At 40.3% G+C, this 16772-nt stretch overlaps 2 protein-coding genes across 2 annotated transcripts; both read left to right on the forward strand.

Moving 5' to 3' along the window:
• The first annotated feature begins 4254 nt into the window (after positions 1-4254).
• Positions 4255-7229, forward strand: LOC102300174 (thioredoxin). The gene is made up of 5 exons (XM_005944566.3): positions 4255-4407; positions 5265-5369; positions 5830-5895; positions 6316-6381; positions 6902-7229. The coding sequence occupies exons 1-5, from the start codon at positions 4384-4386 to the stop codon at positions 6962-6964; spliced, it is 324 nt and encodes a 107-aa protein (XP_005944628.1). The 5' UTR covers positions 4255-4383; the 3' UTR covers positions 6965-7229.
• A 3554-nt stretch (positions 7230-10783) lies between these two features.
• LOC102300479 (prostaglandin reductase 1) lies at positions 10784-15616 on the forward strand. Its single transcript, XM_005944567.3, has 9 exons — positions 10784-10873; positions 11743-11870; positions 11975-12020; positions 12106-12165; positions 12227-12394; positions 12961-13234; positions 13315-13420; positions 14838-14956; positions 15063-15616. The coding sequence occupies exons 2-9, from the start codon at positions 11765-11767 to the stop codon at positions 15171-15173; spliced, it is 990 nt and encodes a 329-aa protein (XP_005944629.1). The 5' UTR covers positions 10784-10873; positions 11743-11764; the 3' UTR covers positions 15174-15616.
• Positions 15617-16772: the final 1156 nt, after the last annotated feature.

Consider the following 16772-nt stretch of genomic DNA (forward strand, 5'->3'; position numbering starts at 1 on the left):
CCTCGGAGTTACCTCCTCCAGTAAAATCACACTTGATGCAGTTCAGAAACAAACAGCTCTCTCTCCTCTGTGTGACTTACCGCTCGCCTTTCTTCACAGAGAAATGCTGGAAGCTGTGGAGTGGGAGTGGGTGGAAGTGAGGAGAGGCAGGAATGTGAACAGTTATGAGGAGAAAGGGCGGGACACAAGCTTTTATTGCTGGATATGATTGGCTGAAAATATTGTACACTATCTAACAGCACCTGGCCAACAAAGATAAAGACATGTGCTTTAATATGCTGTACAGTTTGTTACCCAGCCGGGTAAGAAAGGCGAAACATTTGTTGATTTACTTTGGATAATAACACGTTGAACTTTGAAAAATGTATATCTTTGATTTTTGAGATTAAATACTTCAGTTAGAAAAAGGCAAGCTTGTAATCAAACCTCAAGATATTTCATGTAAAGTTTTAATATCTGTAGATAAAAGTTTTCTAAATGTAAATTTGTTTTGTTACCCATGTTGAATATGTGAAACCCATGTTAGCGTGTCCTTATTTTGCATCTCGTAATGCCTGCAAAGAGATGATGGTGTCCTAATGAAGCTTTGCATGACTTCCAGGAGTAGTAAATCCATTTTTTATACTGTCATCATATAAAGAAAATACACCCTCGTTCAGGTTTCATGCATTAGCACATAATAAAAAATCATTCGATTGTTATAAGGTCATTACTTACATACAGACTTGAATAAGCAACAACACATATCAAGCCATTTCATTATTTAATTAACAACAACTATAATAAAAGACTAAGTACATCCTTTCTGCTTCCGTAGGAATAATAAGAGTAAGCAGCAGCCATGTGCTGCTAATCAAATGTACTGTTTGATATAACACATGAATGCACACATAGCCCAGATAAGTGTATTACTAAGGAAGTGCAGCACAGCCAGGCTTTCTTTGCCTTATCAGGCTCAAAGGGGGCGCTGAATGTGCCATATGACATTTCTACCACACAAAATGATCCCCGTGAGTGACACCGACTGTGACATTATTACATAACAATGACAAAATGGTGATTAAAAATTTATAAAGAACATAAAAAATTACAAATAAAATGTAAAACTATACCAAGTAAAACAAGACACCAATGCTTTAGAAAATAATTAGAGTGAATTTACATGTAAATCTTAATTAAGCTTTATCAAACACACATCTGTGGCAATTTTGATATGAATCTCTTGATTTGTGAACATTTTCGTTATATCAGCTTTACTTTTGAATTACTGTTCTTCTATTGAACCTGTAGAATCAGAGTAAAAGTATATAGCTATAATTTAACAGGTGACATCAGGATCATGTGTTCATGAACACCACAAATAAACATTTAATAAATATTTAGCTTCAGTTTTTTTGCACAGCATTGGATGACTCACCACTTTCATATCTGTTACTATGAGGTTGATAACAGTGAAAGGCAACATTTATTTACAGCTGTCATAAAAACGAATCATCATGACTCAAGGAAAGTCGTGGGTCATGACTCAGCACTTTGACAACTTCCCAAAGAAAAGCAACTTTGGGCTGAAGGTGGAGGAGCTCCCTGAGCCCAAAGATGGAGGTAAGATGAGTTTGTATTTTCTCTTTACTTAAGGCTTTAATAGGAATGCACTCTCTTCAGTTTTTGTCGAAAACGAAACCCAGAGCACTTCAAATGTTTTTATTTTTGCAGACGTGCTGCTGGAAGCAGTATTCAGTGTCGACCCATACATGAGTTGAGAAGAGAAAACTTATACTGAATTATTTTCATAATAATTAACACTCCTGATAAAACTACATTGAAACATATAAAAAATCATCTATAACATACTGCTGGTCTCAACAGGCCGTTCAGTCAAATCTACATGAAGGAAATAGATTTGATGAAGTCAAGTCAACAACACACCAACACACTCAAACGCCTTTTATTTGTTGTCATGTGAGTCTGTTGTGTACTGAAACATGGCATGGTTTTCATCTGCTGTTAATTAGAAAGCATTTGCTTCATTTTACAGTAAAAAACAAAACGGCGTAGAGGTATGAAAGAGGAACTCTGTCATGCTGATTTAAATTATGATGACTTTGCTATTACTGTTATAAAGCCTCGAGCTGATCATTAGCCAAATCAGGCCCTGCCAAATACTCGAGTGAAGTGAGATCACCTTTCATGTGCTGAAACCTGAAGTGCCTTCACGCTGATAACACAGATAGTCTTTGAGTGTGCACATTTTTCACTACCAGTTTCCTTCTCATCCGCATTCTACAGATGTCAATAAAGCCGCAGTGAGCAAGAATAAACAGAGTAAGACTTTCCTTGGCTCAACATCTCAAACAGTTCAGCAAATATCAGGGAAACAAAGTTTCTATGCAGTTTGGATCTGGTAGCCATAGCCTGGATGGGGTTTTCCTGTACTTTTCAGGGAGCCTAAAAAACAATAAGAATTTAAAAAAAAAAAAAAAAAGACCTATCGAGTCAAAAAGAAATCAACAATATTTCACTTGTGGGGGAGAATCCAGAAGCGAAGAGTAGAGCAGCTGAAGGCGTTAGACCTCATGGCAGCCAAGATGGGGAAGGGTCGGTGAGACTGTGAGAAGAAGAAGACCTGGGAGTATGAATGACATACAGCAGTACAGAAAGGTACTATGGAGCTTGAATTAACTGGAAAACAACGAAGCTGCTAAAAGACAGGTGTGATTAACAAATTGAAGAAGTTCTGGTGATGATGGGAGCAGCAGAGCTCTGGACCAATTGAAGTTCCTGTCTTGTGAAGAAGGATGTAACCAAGCTGTGAGCAGGATGGCAGTGCTGTTAGGTGAGAGAGATGGATGTGGACAGCAGTGGCCACTCGCATAGGCTACATGTTAAGGCTCTACATAGATTCACCAGAGAAGCATAAATCAGAGTTCAGAAAAACTAGCTGGAAAATGCTGGAAAACTTGTGGGTGAATGCTCTGATTTTGAGCAGTTCTCCTCTGCTTTATGTAATCAGCCAAAAACCCCAGTGGACTAACAAAAACAAAGGAAGAGGCTGCCATCCCATCATGCATCTTCATATTCTGGTCTCACAGTTGTTGATGATTGAACGTAAAGTTAATTCAGAAAAGCGCTCAGATTCTTTTCAGTATGGCTGTTCAGTAACAGGACATGCTTCTTGGAGTTATGAATTTCACTTTAATCTGATGACCTTCTTTAGTAACACTTGCCAAACTTTGTCTTTACGCTAGATTTATACTTGCCATTGGTGAGCAAGCAGCCATGATGGTTGGTTTAACATCTGTAGAATGTGGCTGTTTAAACCGACAAAAGGGATGAAACCTCAGAATCAGCAACTGATCACAAATAAAATAAAGCTAATGCTGCTGGCAGTTGCAAATGATTACGCAAGTCCCCGTCTGTCAAATCCCAGGTGGGGATGTTGAACCCTTGAGTGGAACCTGAAACTAGTGATTGAGCCCCTAAAGTCATCAGCTCGATGGAGCTGTTTTTCCATGAACTTCTACACAACCTGTAGGCTATTTCTACAGCAACTTTCTACAGAAAATTTCACTGCTGAACTTGTTGCACAGGTGACATCCTATCACTGAGCTCCTGAGAGCGACTCATTCCTTCACAGATGTTTGTAGAAGCAGTCTGCAAGCCTATGTGCTCGATTTTATACCCCTGTGGCCACGAAAGTGATTGGAACCCCGAAATTCAATGATTTAAATGTGTGAGTGTCTCACCAGTACCGTGAACAACAGCTTCTTGTGTATTAATATATTTTCCACTAGAGGGAGATGTTGCACTGCTGGAGATCTCTACGCGCTGCGGAGGTGCACAGTTATTTTAGACATGAATCTGATGTGAATAAAATAATTATATCTGCTGCTTTTAAGGACCTGCCTGGTCGAGGGGGTTGAAGTGCTCCAGATGTAAGAGCGCAAACACTGTTAACATTTTCTACGAGTTTCAGCCTTTTATCAGAAAGCTGTGGTGAGGGTCAGCTCCATGGTTATACAGGCTGCTGACGGTCTCTGTCAGTGGATGACTCCAGGAGAGTCTGTGTTCCTACACCTCGTTTCTATGAGTCCTGGTCTCATAAGAGTGTATGAGTGTGTGTGTGAAACTGGCTGAATGACCTGCAGAAAGCGCTTGGAGTTCTCGGCTGAGTAGAAAGGCGGTATTAAAAAAAAATCAATCTATTTACGGTTCAGCTCAATAAAAATTTTTATTGTGTAAACCAAATGCAGAGACTTCCGCTTCGACTGCTGATGGCTAACTTTACGCAGAGTGTTTAAAAGCCTGGGGCGTGTGCTGACCGCAGGTCATTTCCAAACTTGGAGGTTTGTTGTTGTGTCTTGGAAACATTCGTCAACAGTAATCATGGTTCGTCAAGTGAAGAATCTGGTAAGTGTGTCTTGTTTGCTCTTCTTTTTGTGCCTCTGTCCGTTTGTAACACATTAATGGATGTTTTTCGCACTATGGTTTTATAGCGGAGCAGCTGTGCCACAAGCGTAAAAACAGTTTTGGGTATGTACGTAGATTTTTAGAGAAACGCACCTTAAACAAGCTTTCCAAAGCCAATTGTAGTTATGGGTTGATTGTATTGCATTTGTGTGGAAATAAACGTCATTTCAAATGAGTTCATAGCGACCACCACATCTGAAATTTTCATTTTGTGAAAGGGGAAACTGAGCATGGAAACATTTAGACTTGAGGAACAGTGGAGAAACCTCAAGAAAATCCAACCCGTTCTCACTCCCAAAGAGTAACATTTTACGCTAGGTGACAAATCGTCACCATATTACGTTTTCGGCTACCCACCAACATCAATTTCTGTGACGAAGAGAAAAAAATGCACCATGAAGACGCAGAAAACTACTTTTGGGGGTAAAATGAGCTCGTACTGATCTGCGTAAATTTTAAGCAAACACTTACATGCAGTCTCTAAAGGCTTTTTTGAGCATGGGGAACCTCTGGTATATCCCGTTAGGTTTGGTGTAAATCTTAACGAGCAGTGTAGACGTGTCATACTAAAGCTCAAGTTAGGCAAACTGAAAGCGAAATCTTTCTGGAGGAAGCGTTGGGCTGAAATCCCCTGTGCATAAATACAGCCGCAGGCAGCGATCAGCGAAAAGTGGACAACAACGCTGTAACAATCTGTATTTTAATGTGAAACACTGACCTCTATTTTTTGTTGTCAGGTTAATTATAAGATTCAAATCTATTTCAAACTATGTTGTTGGTTTTTGATTTCTCTCCAGGTAGAGTTCAATAACATCCTGAAGGAAGCTGGAAACAAGCTGGTGGTGGTGGACTTCACAGCCACTTGGTGTGGCCCCTGCCAAAGGATTGCCCCAGTGTATGAGGTACATGCTGTCAAAACTAAAACTACTCCGAACTCTTGCATCTGCATGTCGATCTGTGCTTCCACATTATTTCTGTCCCTCACACATTACAATAACCTGTATATTGGGATGGCTCATGAGCCAGAGGAGTCACTATGGTACTGATGCTCTAGTCCCAGAGTCGACTGTCCCCACTCTTAGCATCATTTTGACCCCTTTGCTCCAATAACCTCAGCAATGCTAAAGATGGCATTTCTTCAATAAGTTACGTTGTGAATTGTTTTCAACTATAAGTTAGATTTGACACATTAAGAAATTACTATTAAGATGAAAAACAACCCACATTTTTTGTTATGGCACAAGAGAACAAATTCAGACTTTTATTTTAGATGTTTCCCCTTTTGATCCTTCATAAGTGTGACGTGGCAGCAGATGAACTGTACAAGTTTGCATGTTGACTCGCTGATCTTCTCTCCTGCAGAAAATGGCTGCGGCGCCTGAAAATGCCAACGTGATTTTCCTGAAGGTGGACGTGGATGCTGCCCATGTAAGTCTGAGTTTGACTTACTTCCTGATGAGCCCGCAGAAGCAGTTGGATTACTTCAGCTGCTGCCAGGCCTGTGCTAGCGCAGAGATCTTCGACACGTCTCTGTACAGTTGCTGTCAAACATGTTTGTGGTTTTTGCAGCATTTTATGGAACATCACAGGACAAATGAGAGTGCAGGAAGAATCAAATAAATAGCATAAAGATTAATTTCTGTGCTGTGGGAAAGAGGCAACACTGAAGTGTTGGAGAGTATGATCTTGGGTAGCTGAAGAAGCCCGTCTTAGTCACGCTATGCTTAATGGCTTCTTCTTAATTGGCCTCTCGCCACATCTACAGCTACAGTTGGTCATAACCATCTGTAGTCAAGAGAGATCTTGATGACCCAGTGAGCTCATCTGATGTATTTGCTTCTCTTTCAGGATGTGTCCTCATCCTGTGGAATCAGATCCATGCCCACGTTCCAGTTTTACAAGAATGGCCAAAAGGTAAGTCAAAATGCTGCGTGTACCTGTCAGCTTGGTGCAGATGTTTGGCGTGTAATAGATTTTTGGACACATTGAGCCTCGTGCTCAAAATTGTTTTCAAGTGACACATAGAAGTGATCTTTAATTTAGTGTTTGGCATTCACCTGCCGGAGAAAGGCCTCAAATTTTATGTTGCTTGAAGGATTCCTTCCTAATCTTGCACAGTAATGCTCTAAAGGCACGTCATACATGAGTCACTTAATATTTTCTAACGACAACAAAGCAATGAACCTTTCTGACAAATAGAGGCGAGCTCGCGACATTAAACACCAGCTTGAGGAGGCGCCTGTGATCGAAGCCAGACCTTCACTCAGTGGTCTCAGGATTAAACAAATTGAGTTAAATATCTCTCATAAATAAGGGTTTAGGTTGTGTGAAGCTTATTGTCTCCTATTTTACATTTTATCTAAGATAAATGGAAAATTATGTTTTGTTTTGGGGCTTTTTATGACATTTTTAACCCTCTATCCTTGTCTTTCAGCTCCACGAGTTCTCCGGAGCTGATCAAGCTACACTACTTAAAAAAGTAGAAGAGCTGAGATAAGAAGTCCAGTCAACACACGGCCATGTTGCAAAAAATAAAAATGCCTCACATTACGATCTGTACATGATTCATGAGCATGAAGTCTATCTTTCACAGGCAATAATATATCTACATATCCTTTAATATTGACATAGCTTTCCTGTCTTAACAAAATATGATGCTGATAACTTTTAACTTTGTTTTTCTGAAAGTTTGACTTTGATCCCAAACTGCTTCGTATGTTTTGTGTTCAACAAAGTACATACAATAAATGGATTACATCAAATCAAGAGACTTGATGGTATTTTATGCTTCAATAAAAATGGGAGAGTAGTTTACACATGTGCAATGGGCCATCACAGCAGCAGCTTTGACGCGTTGTACAAGTACAGCTTCATTTCACAAAAAGTCCTCAGAGCTGAAAAACACATTTAAGTTCTGTTTAAAAACTGCAACCAAAACGATTGTACACAAACTTCAAGCGTCACAATCTCTTTTCATCTCATGTCAAATGCTTTGACTGAATTTTTACAATAATTTCTTTAAACATAGCACCTCATTTTGCATGTGCATTTGTATACATGCATGTTAGCATGCTAATCAACCCTAAATGGACTGGAGCTGAGACTGATGATTATACTGCATACATGATTTCCACAGCCCTGTCATAGATTGACACCATGGAGCAGTGTGAAAACCAGCAAACAACCGGATGCCACGTAGCATTTTGCAGCAAAGGTTTGGGCAATTTGCATAGGAAGTTGGGCGACATCTGAGAACTGCAAGTGAGAATTCCTTGTGTTAGACCCTCCTACAGCCACCGAACTCACTTGTTCCCACTTTACACCAACAGGTTGTTGTTACTGTGCTTTTGAACACCAGCATTTATGTCTTTTTTCAAATGCATGAACCGGTTTTTGATTAGGTACTGGTACAGTGCCAATGAAACCAGTGGTTAAAACCGGCTTATCTGACTGACTCTTTTGTTTTGTGTCAGTGAGCCTTTGTTTGAGCACAAGTGAGGAAGAGGACACACACAGACATGTCAAATTAAGATCAGAGAAATGCTTCCTGTAACACACACAGATTCTATTCCTGTGAGCGAGTTACGCAGTGAAGATGATACTGAACAATAATGCAGTGAAATAGGAAAATATGAGTCTTCAGAATGAGGTTTGCAGCAGCATTGGGCCATTTAACCTCACGCACACAAACAAAGGCAGTGCAAACACATCAGGACAGCAACAGTGTGTGCAGGGAGGCAGCAAAGAACTCAGCAGCTGTTCAGGGGAGCTTAACCTGGATCCAGCCTTTGTTTTTAATATTTCATGTAAAGCATCTGAACAGTCATTTGAGTTTCAGACTGCACACAGGGATTCAGTGTGGAGCCCAATCAGTGGTTTGACTGTCTGCTTTAGTATCTGTACTTGTGTACAGATAAGAACGAGTCCAACATGCACCAGACAGACAGATAAACATGTATTTGTCCATTTGGTAAGAGCAGCTCTGAAGTCCTCTGTGTTAGTCTGATGAGCTCTTACACACTGACCTTGATGAAAATGAATGAAAATGGATTTTTAACCCTTTTCTTTTTATTATTTATAGCAGTAAACTATTTTTCAGATTATTAAGAAAGTAACATCCTCATGTTTCAGCTATCATGTGAACGTTTTTGCATTTGTTTCTAATTCAAATGCAGCATTTTTTTAATGATTCTCAGGTATGTGAAACTGCTGTGTCATTGGAAGTTGTTTTTCTTGTTTAAGGGTGAGGTTGTTCCTGGATCCAGTCTACAGAAAGTATTCACACAGTTCATGATACAGAGAAAAATAAGAGGTGATGGAACTTCCTTTTATGTTGACTACCTGAAACACACAGGTAGCAAATCACCCAAAATCTTAGTAAGTAAGTATGGCGAGATCTTTCTTCCACTGCTCTGTGCTGGTTTTTATACCCCAAATTTTGTCGTCTGCTTTTACCCCGAGGTTTAAAAGACCTGTGTGTTTCATTTTTCTTGTCCTTGTGTAACTTGGATTTTGAACAGCAAGTTAATATATATTATTGCTACTTGAAGCCAGAATCAGAAGATGGAGAACAATTAATCCCTTTGACATCATTTAACTATTCAGTGACTTACAAGTTACTTACAGCTCTAGTTTGCATCACTGATATGTTTCAGAGATATAGCATTAAAACATATCCCAGCTTATCTGTACCGTGTGTGGAAATGCTTCACGGCTCTAAGACGCAGGTCACTCCTGATACGACTCAAAAACCAGCACATTTCACCAAACTCAGACTGCAGATTAAGAGCAGCTGAGTGGGTGACTTCTTGTCACGGCAAGTGTTGTGAAACTGATTAAGGAACTCAATAATGATGCAAAGAGTTTTGAGGGTGTGTTTGTCTTCCTGTTGTAAAAGGGATTTTTGAGAATGTAGACAAGCTGTTGCACAAGAGTTTATTTTCCTCATGTTGGCAGGTGGGGAAAGTGGAGCTCCCACCAGGTTGTAGCTGTCGTCACACTGAAACATCAGAGGATGCCCGGTGTTCACGTTGAGTTCAAGCACCTTACTGGTGCGGCCACTGACCACTGACAAAGCAGAAAAACCACAGGGATGTGACATAAGATGTGTTTGATGCACACGCCAATTCTTTGCTTGCCATGCTCTCACGTGCTATTGGTCAGACAGGTGAGCGACTATGGGCCAAGCAGCTGCACAATGGCACAGACGTGACATGCAAACGTGCAGGTTAGGCACCCGTTACTTGCTCAGTTTGCACTTAGGGAGGAGCCCCGCAGGACAATGAAGTAACCGTGTTATTAAAAATATTTCCGACACACCGCGGCCTGGTGGGTGTGAGAAAGGGGTGTGGTCCTAAACCTTGCAAATGAATATTAAAGTAAAAGGAACCTGAGTTTGTTTACAGCTGAACTGAAGAGGGGTTTACATTCCTCCTGAGTGCTATACGCCACCTAGTGGCATTTGTGAGTACATGTACCATGTCCTGGGACAGTACATGCACAGTAAACTCATATTACCAATAAATCAGCAATTAAAGCAAAAAATACTGTGATTCCACTTTGCACATTATTTACAAGTTCTCTTTTTAATCGCTGACCTTTAAGTGTTATTTTAATCGATATTTATGACAACAGGCAGTTGTTTTTGGCCAGATATCTTTGTGTCAGTAGACTCAGTGAAAAAGAAATTGCTGAAAGAGCATTATGGTTAAATATCCAACATTATCTCAAACACGTCTGTCTCCTTGTCTGTGCACAAACTTAACAACACACACTGGCTGTTCTGTCTCCCTGGCAGGTGTGAGTCTCTCTGTGACAAAAAGGGAGAGGAATATTTGATGACAAAGACGCAGAAACATGTATACATTATGTGAGTTCAGCCTGCAGTACTAGTGAAGTACTGAAGTGAACACGTAACCTGAAATCACAACACTCGGTTGACGAATGCTTATTTTATGTTGTTTTCCTGCAGAGGGAAAAAATGTAAATAAAGATAGAAAAGATACAAGTATTATGATCAATCTACAAATGTCTCACCTGAACTTATTAGTTTGCATCTATATGTAGAAATGATGGTTTACACTTTAAACCTCTGAGTTCCTCACACTGAGACTGCACAGTCTCAGTGTGAGGAACTCAGAGGTTTAAAGTGATATTGTTTTTAAATTTTGGGGAAAAACATCTGTAAAGCCACAAAGAAAGTTGGATTTTGGTCTTTAACCTTATTGGCAGCTTGCCCTCTGTCACACCTCAGATGGTGTGCTAAACTTTCGGCCAATAAGATTGAACATTAAAAGCGCGTCTCCCACTCCTTTCTCCTCTTAAGCGTCTGCAGAGCTGCCTCTGCTCACTTCTACCCACTCTCGCTCCACAGCTTCCAGCATTTCTCTGTGAAGAAAGGCGAGCGGTAAGTCACACAGAGGAGAGAGAGCTGTTTGTTTCTGAACTGCATTAAGTGTGATTTTACTGGAGGAGGTAACTCTGAGGCTGAGCAGCAAACATCAGCGGGGGATCGATGTTATCTCACTCTGACCATGAAATAGTTGATGCTCCACCACAGTGTTTGCTTTTATTCACTGTAAAGTGTCAGTTCACTGATGTGGTCGTAACATCTGAACTTGTTTTATGTAAATGGTGAATGGACTTATTCCCACTTTACTCATTCATTGCACATAAAGTGACATTTTTCAAGTTTTGTTGTTTCACTTTTAATTATTTGTTAAATAATTCAGCTGGATGGAGGTCAGACCACATGTTAAGCATAAATCCATCATTCAACATGCTGCATTTGAATACCTTAAATTAAAAAAAGTTTACCGAGTCTCTGAAATTAGGATTCAAAGCAGTCCTCTTAGAGGCCACAAGCCTTGGAGTCTTTCCATATCTTCCGGCTCTTTGTACGGAAACATTTTCAGTGTTTCCAAAACAATCAGACTGAACTATGAGCACAATTACACATATTGCTGTTTGTTACACAGTTTAAGTTCTTTATAAAAGTAATGAAATGTAAAGCATTTAAAACAGACTTATAGACATGAATCTTTTCCACAAATATCACAAAGGTGATCACATAGAGACACAAGGTGTCAGTTCACTGATGCGTTTGTAAAGACTGAATGGTGAATGGAGAAGTACTTATACAGTAATCTTTTTACTCTCAAAGCACTTGTGTGTAAATGTGTGTGTGTGCAGGATAAGGATTTTTGAATTTTTAACCTGGATACTCAGCATTTTAATGTCTGTTGCTATGAGTTTAATAACAATATTTCTTTACAGCTGCTGTAAAAAAAGAAGAATCATGGTGAAAGCTAAGTCATGGGTAATGACTCAGCACTTTGACGGCTTCCCAAAGAAAAGCGACTTTGGGCTGAAGGTGGAGGAGCTCCCTGAGCCCAAAGATGGAGGCAAGATAACTTTATTATTTCTATTTGCTTAAGGAGTTCACGCTCTTTTTTAATGTCAAGCTTTTAGCATCGAGCACTTTAAATGAGTTTACTTTTGTTTGCAGAGGTGCTTCTGGAAGCAGTGTTTCTCAGTGTTGACCCGTACATGAGGTGAGCAGAGAATATAGAGGATTTTAAAATATATTTTACATAGTAACACTGCCGATATTAATCTGTTGTAAAACACTGTTGACAGGCTGCTCAGCAAAATCCACATGAAGGAAGGAGGTGTGATGATTGGAGAACAAGTGGCCAAGTAAGTGTTTACCTGTTCATATAATACGACAACGACTACTACTAATAATGTTTTCCTTTAGAGTGATCCAGAGTAAAAATCCAGCGTTTCCTGTGGGAAGCCACGTTGTGAGTGACAGTGGGTGGAGAACCCACACGCTCAGTGATGGGACCGGCCTCACTCCCATCCTGCCTGAGTGGCCTAAAGATGTGTCCCTGTCTCTGGCTCTGGGTGCCATCGGGATGCCCGGGTAAGACAGATTTAAGTCACCTGCATGGATCAAAGTCATTTTCTATTGGATGATAAATCATGGCAGGATGTTCTGACTCTTCCAGCAGGTAGATCGATGTGAAGTTTTATCAGCTGAATCTTAAATGTACATTGAGACAGAACATATTGGATTCATGTCAGTGATGTAAGACTTTGTTTACAGCAGCTTAAGGAGGTTTCAAGAAGTTACTGAGTTTTACTCTCATATGTGATCAACATTGCATAAAAGAGTCCAATAAACCTTCTTAACAAATGCTGGTTAGGATGATTAATTTGGAAGAAACTGACATGGTTGATGATTATCATGACGATGAATGGCATTTCTAAGGTGTAAACTGATGCTAATAGACAATAGAGTGAATCATGGGCAGAAAAAAGTCTTCTTTTAAGAAAGTAAGTGGGTAAGTCAAATGTTTTGGCTTGCTGGTGAGCTGAAGTCACCATCTATGCACTTACTAATGACCCTTTGATGAACGTAATTAGAGTTTATATGAAGCTCAAAATTGAGGAAAAACAGCTGGATTCACTGTTTCTGTCTCTCTGCAGACTGACGGCTGTTTATGGGATAGAAGACGTGTTGGGTCTAAAGGAGGGTGAGACCCTGCTGGTGAACGCTGCAGCTGGAGCGGTGGGCTCCGTGGTGGGACAGATCGCCAAGATCAAGGGCTGTAAGGTGGTGGGCTCGGCGGGCTCTGATGCCAAAGTGGTTTTTCTCAAAGAGCTGGGATTTGATGAGGTCTTCAACTACAAAACTGTGGGTTCCCTGGAGGAGGCTCTGAGGAAGGCTTCACCTGAAGGATACGATTGCTTCTTTGAGAACGTGAGCAGTGGTGGTGCAGTTTCAAGCTTGCATGTAATATTTAATCACTGCTGAGCTCTTCTCTCGATCTTTGATTTTAGGTGGGAGGTTCTTCTTCATTCATTGTCCTGCAGCAGATGAAGAACTTTGGAAGAATAGCTGTGTGTGGAAGTATCTCCACCTACAATGACAGTGAACCCCAGACAGGTGTGTTACTGCCCTAATTTACTTTTCCTTGTCAAAGACATGAGCTCAATACAGACTATTTCATAGGAAATAATAAAAATAATACTGAGACTGACTTATACATCTATACTAGATATTTCCTGGAAATTCATCTTTATAAAAGTGTAAATGTGGCTACACAACCAGTTTAAGGTTAAGCAACCTACTTTATTAAAGACAATATTTTCACAGAGTGGCCTTTAAGGTGTCGCAGATAAATACAACAAAATAAAACCAGTACCAAAAAGAAGATTTGAAAAACATAAATTTCACACCCAAGCCTCAACTCTCGCGGCCCAGTACCAAACGACTCACAGACCAGCCCGGGCATAGGGAACCCTGCCTTATGTGTCAGGAGTATCGGAGCCGTTGAGATGCATTTTTCTATAAATCATATCACAGCGTATCTGTGGCTTTTAAACCCCAAAACACGATGTGCCAAAAATTGGTCCACTCCCAGGATCAGGTCCCCCGACACAAACAGAGTAACATAGTGCACGCTGTCAAGTGCCAGGAGGATTGCCAGGATTTATACATCGGTTGGAACCCAAACAACGGATGGCACAACAGAGAAGAGCCACCTCATCAGGCCAGGACGCTGCAGTCTATTTGCACCTACAGGCCAGTGGACACTCTTTCAATGATGAGGATGTAACATCCTGGACAGGGAGGAACGCTGGTTTGAGCGCGGAGTCAAGGAGGCCGTTTACGTGAAAAGGGAAAGACCATCTCTGAATCGAGGAGGGGGCCTAAGGGTACATCTGTCACCTTCTGTGATTGCAGACATTCCCCAACTCTCTGTGAATGGTACTCATGGCCATTGATCAGTGGGCTTTGATCAATGAGCTATGATCAGTGGTTGTTGCTCAATGGTCATGACAATTTGCATATTAATGACCAAGGAACTGACCTCACAGCCCATTGTTCATTCAGTGGGCTGGTTTCAGTCATTGTGCGAGGTTGGGGAAACCTGCGGTCAGCTGAGACTGAAGAAGTCACTTGGATGAGCGATGAAACATTTCTCCCACTGAAAACACTTTGTCCAGATGAACAGAATCAACTTTCGGGGGTTTTTGAGCTAAAGATCCTCAGAGATAATGTGACTTGTTCATGATCCACGGACTACAGCAGGTTTTTATAGATTTTTGGTGTTAAACTCTTTAATTAGGCCTACTAAACTGTAGAGCTTCATTATAGCTTTAACTGTATCTAAGTAGCACTCAGCAAAGGCGGAGACAGTGATATTATGGGATGGCCCTGGTTTCTTCCCATTTTCTACTAGAGGGAGATGTTGTCCTGCTGAAGACCCATAAGAGCTGTGGAGGCACACAGACAGTTATTTTAGATATGAACTGTAGTTTCATTGTTTCATTTTTCTCTTGAATGATCTGTATTTTAGGGCCGTACTCCTTTTTCACTGTGATCCTGAAACAGCTGAAGATGGAGGGCTTCATATACAGCAGGTGGCAGCACAAGAACCATGAGACCCTCAAGAGACTGTTGGCGTGGGTGAAAGAGGTCAGCTATTTAGTCCTTTATCAAAGAGAAAAAGATATAAACATCAGTTACCTGTGTTTCTGTTGTGATGTATTGTATTTGTGATCTGTGTATTGTGCGTCCACAGGGCAAACTGCAGTGTCGGGAGCACGTCACAAAAGGCTTTGAAAACATGCCGGCTGCTTTTATGGGGATGCTGCAGGGAGAAAACACCGGCAAGGCCGTCGTCGCAGTCTGAAGAGTTCAATGCAAGAGAGCCAGCATTACTAATAACTGCCATTATTACACAATCTATCAATTAATGAAGGATTAATCAATAATCATAGAACACAATAATTTCACATTAATATTTCAACTTCTTGATTAGTTTTGTAATCACAGTCATATCAAAGATTAAAGCAACGCTGGGATTTAATCTCATAGTTTAGTCATTCAAAGAAATGTGATTTCTGATCTAAACAGCATTACTTCATAACAGATCAGTAAAACTATGTCTGAACTGTTTCTGGTCTGAAACATTTTAATGTGTAGTTTTCAAATTTGTCTTTACAAGGAGGAAAGTGGTGATCAAGGCTTTTGCTCTGTTGTGGTGAACAGTGTGGATTTACTACAACATAACTGACCAAGTGCTTTGTATTGTCTGGAAGTCTGAGGACAATAAAGTTTTTTCTTTTACCCTGATCCTTGTGGCTTCAGACTATCTATCTATCGATCTATGTATCGATCGCAGATAAAGTGACATATTTCATATTTTCTCATGGAGAAATCCACCAGGAAGCAGCTCAGACCAACTCTTTTGACATTAAACCACATTTTTCCCCTCTTGGTTCAACGTACTACATTGAATGCATCTACAAAAACTAATAATTCATTTTTAATAGCTTAGAAGCATCAGCAGAATTAAAAGAAGTCCTGTTAGAGGCCACAAGCTTGTGTGTCAAACTGAATTTTGGAGGTGCTTTAGAGGGGTTCGTACATGCGTGCCATGAGAATAATTAAACAATTGTATTTTAAAACAGACAAAGAACCACAAATCTAGCAAGATCTCCTTCTCAATAACAATCAAACAGAGGACATGTCTGCCCAAATACTAAATAAATAATTAACTCCAAAGTATATAACAAATAGAACATGTAAAAGAAAAAAAATGCACAGAGGATATATTTTCTGATATTTTATAACCGTATGACCTTCTTCGCAAAAGCAATAACATGTGTAGAATTCCTCAAAAAAATGTATAGACAGCTACATTCACCCTGAGGGGAAACTAGTGAGGAAGACCATCAGGACCAGGCTGGTTTCCTGGGTCCAGAGGTTTGGAGAAACTTCTTCCTTTTATTTCATCACAGCTGTCCTGTGCCAGAAGTTCTGTTGACCCATGAGAGAGGCTTCATTTCAGAAACATCAGGAAGACTAAAGCTCGTTGCAGGGATCAAGGAGAAACTCCTGTTCATCACCACCAGCTCCCTCACAGGGAAATCTTCAGCACTCCACTGTAGACCTGCCCCAGAAGATGGTTAATCTCAGCATTTCATGAACACTGTGATGGAGGCCTTTGGTTTGTGTCATGGTAGAAGTACTTAGATAATCCTCAGAGGCTCCGGACTTTTACATAAAGATATATTCAGTCCTGTAGGAAGTTATATATTTAAATAGATATTATCCTCTCTGGTTACTCTGGTATGGATGACTCTGGATTACTGATAAATAACACACTATTAACAAAAAACACTATGAAAGAATTCCAGATCAGAAGTTTTTAGTTCAATATACAAGTGACCTTCAACCTTTGACCTCCATCAGGTATTATTATTATTATTATTTGTGTCAACCCCCC

This window comes from Haplochromis burtoni, unplaced genomic scaffold (assembly GCF_018398535.1).
Source record: "Haplochromis burtoni strain Fernald_Lab_line unplaced genomic scaffold, NCSU_Asbu1 Contig_388, whole genome shotgun sequence".
In the NCBI taxonomy this organism is placed as follows: Eukaryota; Metazoa; Chordata; class Actinopteri; order Cichliformes; family Cichlidae; genus Haplochromis; species Haplochromis burtoni.

Coding starts and splice junctions, on each gene's coding strand:
- LOC102300174 (XM_005944566.3), top strand. CDS start 4,384: ATGGTTCGTCAAGTGAAGAATCTG. Junction 4,408..5,264: donor TTCGTCAAGTGAAGAATCTG/GTAAGTGTGTCT, acceptor ATTTCTCTCCAG/GTAGAGTTCAATAACATCCT. Junction 6,382..6,901: donor TTTACAAGAATGGCCAAAAG/GTAAGTCAAAAT, acceptor CTTGTCTTTCAG/CTCCACGAGTTCTCCGGAGC.
- LOC102300479 (XM_005944567.3), top strand. CDS start 11,765: ATGGTGAAAGCTAAGTCATGGGTAATGACTCAGCACTTTGACGGCTTC. Junction 11,871..11,974: donor CCCTGAGCCCAAAGATGGAG/GCAAGATAACTT, acceptor TTTTGTTTGCAG/AGGTGCTTCTGGAAGCAGTG. Junction 12,021..12,105: donor AGTGTTGACCCGTACATGAG/GTGAGCAGAGAA, acceptor CACTGTTGACAG/GCTGCTCAGCAAAATCCACA.